The sequence below is a fragment of the Triticum dicoccoides genome, chromosome 1A (assembly GCF_002162155.2).
Source record: "Triticum dicoccoides isolate Atlit2015 ecotype Zavitan chromosome 1A, WEW_v2.0, whole genome shotgun sequence".
Lineage (NCBI taxonomy): Eukaryota > Viridiplantae > Streptophyta > Magnoliopsida > Poales > Poaceae > Triticum > Triticum dicoccoides.
In genome coordinates this window covers 235,911,484-235,915,782 of record NC_041380.1, presented here as the reverse complement: position 1 = coordinate 235,915,782, position 4,299 = coordinate 235,911,484, and the positions used below count along the sequence as shown (strand labels likewise).

At 50.8% G+C, this 4,299-nt stretch overlaps 1 protein-coding gene across 1 annotated transcript in view; it reads right to left on the bottom strand.

Moving 5' to 3' along the window:
• Positions 1-366: 366 nt before the first annotated feature.
• The window catches only part of LOC119267381 (ubiquitin carboxyl-terminal hydrolase 9-like), a 25,580-nt gene continuing 21,647 nt past the window's right edge, over positions 367-4,299 (bottom strand). Inside the window, exons 11-13 of the mRNA XM_037548765.1 lie at positions 1,425-1,973; positions 1,056-1,332; positions 367-942 (exon numbers count right to left, since the gene is read on the bottom strand). Coding sequence (XP_037404662.1) covers positions 763-942; positions 1,056-1,332; positions 1,425-1,973 — 1,006 coding nt within the window. The 3' untranslated portion in view covers positions 367-762. The remainder of the gene's footprint in view (positions 943-1,055; positions 1,333-1,424; positions 1,974-4,299) is intronic.

The following is a 4,299-nucleotide window of genomic DNA, read 5'->3' as shown; positions in this document are numbered from 1 at the left end:
TGAGTCGCAACGAGACGCAAGAAGACAAGTGGGCAACGGAGACAAGGGGATGAAACGAGTGACGAGGAGATTCAGGGATGAGACAATCAAACCGGTATCTTGGATTCACTTAGGCAGTGGCAGTATCCTTGAATAGCTGTCAAGGAGCTAAGTTTTCCTAGCTTTGCAAATCCTCAAATTTTGCACTAAAACTATCTTCAACTTCTAGGTTCATATTAAATGAGGCATTCAGGACACGCCCTTAGCAGCCTCATTAGTGCCTTAAATGAGACCTTGTTTCATATCAAAACTATGTTCATATTAAAACTATGTTAAGACCCTTGATGCACTGTTGGGGTGGAGAGAAAAGGTCCAAGAACAAAACCATTCTTCACACCTGTCTGAAAGTTACTACTAGACAAAGTTTTTAAAATATTAAGTTACATACAGCATATCAGTTTCAATAGTTTCCATTCAGCTGGATACATTACCAGTTTACCAACCTCATTGACACCAATATTACCTAAGCCCACAACGCATCCTCATAAGTTACTTCGACATACTACCTGTAGCCAGCTACACTTCAGTGTTTACTTGTCAAGATGAATCCTACTTTTAAACCGACAAGACTGGAGATACTGGAAACCCTAACCTTCAATTGTTCAACGACCTACCATACACCAATAGTGCCCCAAAACCAGCAAAATTGCAGTCAAACAATATTCGTAGCACGAGCACCATAAGTGCCACAAAACCAGATGATACTGATGTTCGGACTTAAATCTATGCCTCAAGTGAATCAACCATATGGGTGTTGACTGGAACAACATCGGACATTGCACAGGAATTGCCATCAACACGTCGATAGAAGAGCAGATAAGCAGCAGATGTCCTTGTTTCCTCTTCATTGACAGAGGAGACATGACTATCATCGAAGTGATACCAGCTATCTTCTTCTATTAACTGCAAGTGTAAAATGGACAGCAAATGAATTTCAGGCAACCCACATGTGATTCTACAAATGGTATGCAAGACATTGATGGATAACAATATAGCACAAAAGATGGGCCAAGCACCTTCGCGTAGGCAGAATAGTGACCACCTCCCAAACCACCATAATGATTTATCACCGCATAGAGTTCATAGATGAGGGGCTGGTCGCCTCCTGATGTGTGCTTTGCGTACTTGGTCATATCGAGATCATGGATTGGAAAGTTCACAAAGGTATCAAGCTTATTTTTCATATAACGGCTGTATGAAAACCTCTTTAAATGGACCACCAATATCTCAGGCAACCTCCACAAGTCGAGTTTCTTCCTAGCCTGTCTGTGCTCCTTGCAGCAAGGACAGTACCTGTTGCAGATAGGCAAGGTACCAGTGGAAGCCATCAGACTGAAGAAAGTTCGCACCAATAGCTGGACTAGTCAAAAGAAAAAAATACTAACCACATGTCGTCAGGGCCTAGAGGTTCGTCCTTCAGAAAAGCATCTAAGCATGAAAATAAGTTGACTGCTTCTTGCCGTGTTTTCTTTGACATAAATCCTGGCTTGAAAACATCAGGAAGATCATCCATGTATTTAAGGTTATATATTTCATGTTCTTTATCAGACCAACCCATCAGTAACCTCATGGGCAAACCAAAAACGTGATCAGAATCTTCTTCTACAGGATTTCTTATATGACCTTTATCATCACTCAAGTAAAGCTTAAACGGCAAAAACTCAGCATCACTCGTTGCTTCATCCACATTTGACATAGAAAGACCCTTCTCACATGAGGCTCCATTATCCCTTGGTACAATACCATCCAGACTTGGCCTGCGGCCATTCAACACAGACTCACCTGGAGCATGCACTTTTGCTCGTACAAATGGAGCCAGAACCGCAGAGACAGCCGCATAAATATCAGCTTTTCTTGTTGAGTCATTGGGAATACAAGTCACAAGAGGGCTTCCAATGAGCTTCCGAGCATTAAACTGGGGCTCTGGAGTAAATCTGGGTGAATTAACAAGCACATACCAACATAAGCCTAATTTGGAAAGTAATTCTCACATCCATACTGACAGAATTATAAAAAAAATATAGCATCAAAGAAGATGAGACATAAAATGAGGTATAGGTGATCTCAGTTTTCTGTGCTATCTGCAAGTAAAAATAATGCAAAAAATTGTACTCCCTTCAAATTTGAACTAAAGCCACGGCACATTATTTGGATCAGAGGAGTACTACAGAAGGAAAAATCTAATTTTTTTCGAAGCGGAGGCAAAGATTGCCTCGTCTATTAATTAAGTAGAAGAGAATTGCCCAGTTAATTACGGAAAACCAGGCAAAAACCGGAACAACAAGAACCAAGCCCACTCTGATAGACTGAAACACACATGGCAAAACCCACCCTAATCGACGACAAAGTCGACGTGCGGCCAGACAACGCAGCTCCAACTCTGACGGAGAGCTCAGAAGAACGAAACCAGGCATGGCTGGCGCCACAGAAGATCGCCGAACGGGCTACCTGCAGCCAGTCATCGTACACCACAGGGCCTCGCCGCCGCAGCTTCGACTCCATAACAACAAGCAAACCGAGGCAAAATCATGGACACGCCGGAGAAGAGACGACTACCACAACCATTGCCGCGTCGCCGACAACACTTCCACCATCATCGTTGCCACAGAAGTCTGGTCGCGACAGAGATTCTCTTGGGGCCGCCGCCCCGACATCCACCGCTCCGTCGCGCCCAGCGCAATCAACCGACACCGCCTTCCGGGGCCACCGCCCCGACATAACACCGCTCCACTCAAGCAGCAACGCCGCACAACCCAGCTGCCCGCAGCCCATGCTGCTCAGGGCAACCGCTCTCAGACCACGAACTTCGCACCACATCCGAGGCCGCCGCCCCGACGTAAAGTCGGACCGCCCCCTCCCCGCGGCGCACCGACCGAGCCGACACCCCTACCGCCCAAGCGGGACAAGGATGCCACCCAACCAATGTCGATAGAGCCCCACCTCATAGAGCTGCCACTCACATTGTTCCCGAGATCGCCATCTCGACGCACAATCAAAAATCATCCGGAGCCGCCGCCCCGACGTCCACTGCCCTCGACGACAAAGAGATCCGTGCAAACTGCAATATGCTGACTCTCCAAGGCGATGCCTCAAAGAAGGAAACAACGTAGCCGCCGACATCGCCCGCTTCGACCATCCGAAGCTAGGGATTTCTCCCAGAGAGTCATGCAAAGAAGCACCATGGCAACACCTTCAAGAAGGGGAACGACACCATGGCCATGGCACCGCTATTGCTGGCACCGACCCAAGGTCAGTGCTGGACTTTCGTCCGGAGCTTTTCTCCACACCTCCGAACCTGAGCAGATCCGAAGCACTGCGTAGCACACAATCCCCATGGTCGACATCCACCGCTCCACCTTCCCGCTGCACCAAGCACCGCCCGAGACGGAGAACAACCACGGTTCCCAGCCGGCCAGCCACAGCCATGAAACAGACGCGCCAACGCACGCCACCACGCGCCTGCCGAAGACCAGAATCCTCATAACCACCACACATGCACCCTGCTCCGAACCTCCAACATCAGCCACTGCACCCTCACACGCACAGCGAGCCACACAGCGAAGAGCCGTGCAGACCCGCCGCCGCCCCTGCCAGATCCACGCCTGCCCAAAGCACCGCAGGGAAGATCCAGCGCCCTCACACCTCCGAGCCTCGTGCACGGGAGAAATCCACCGTGCCAGCGGCGCCACAGCCCATCGGAAGACGCGTGAGGTCGCCGCTCCAACAGTCGCCGCCCCCTACGGCCGCGCACCCACTACCACACCAGATCCGGGCGCGGGGGCCCCAGATCCGCCGCCCCGCCGGAGGTTGGGAGTGGTGTAGCACAAAGCTTAAACCGTTAAAAAAACATTTACTGTGGCAGATCATAAATCATAAGAGCATCTCCAACAGGCGCCCAATATCAGCCTCGCACCCAAAAAATCGCAAGTTTAGCGCGCACGGAGCTAGAAATAACACTCCAGCGGACGCTGCATAATAGAGCACGCCGTAAAAAGTGTTCAGCGCGCAGGAAGAAACTGGACCCGAAGCCGTATATTTGGGGCGTGAGCTCCAGCGCGCCTAACATCCCACGCACACGAAAAAGTGCCCCGTGCGTCCTTGGCTGCCGTCGGCCTCCTCGCGTGCGCACGCCAGCCCGCCAGCCGGCCACGGCCACGACGGCGGCGTGGGCCGGAGGAGCGCGGCCACGGGCGGCGGGGGGAGCAGGGGTGGCGGGTCGGGGCGAGCAAGGGCGGCGCGGTGAGCAGACCACGGCCACGG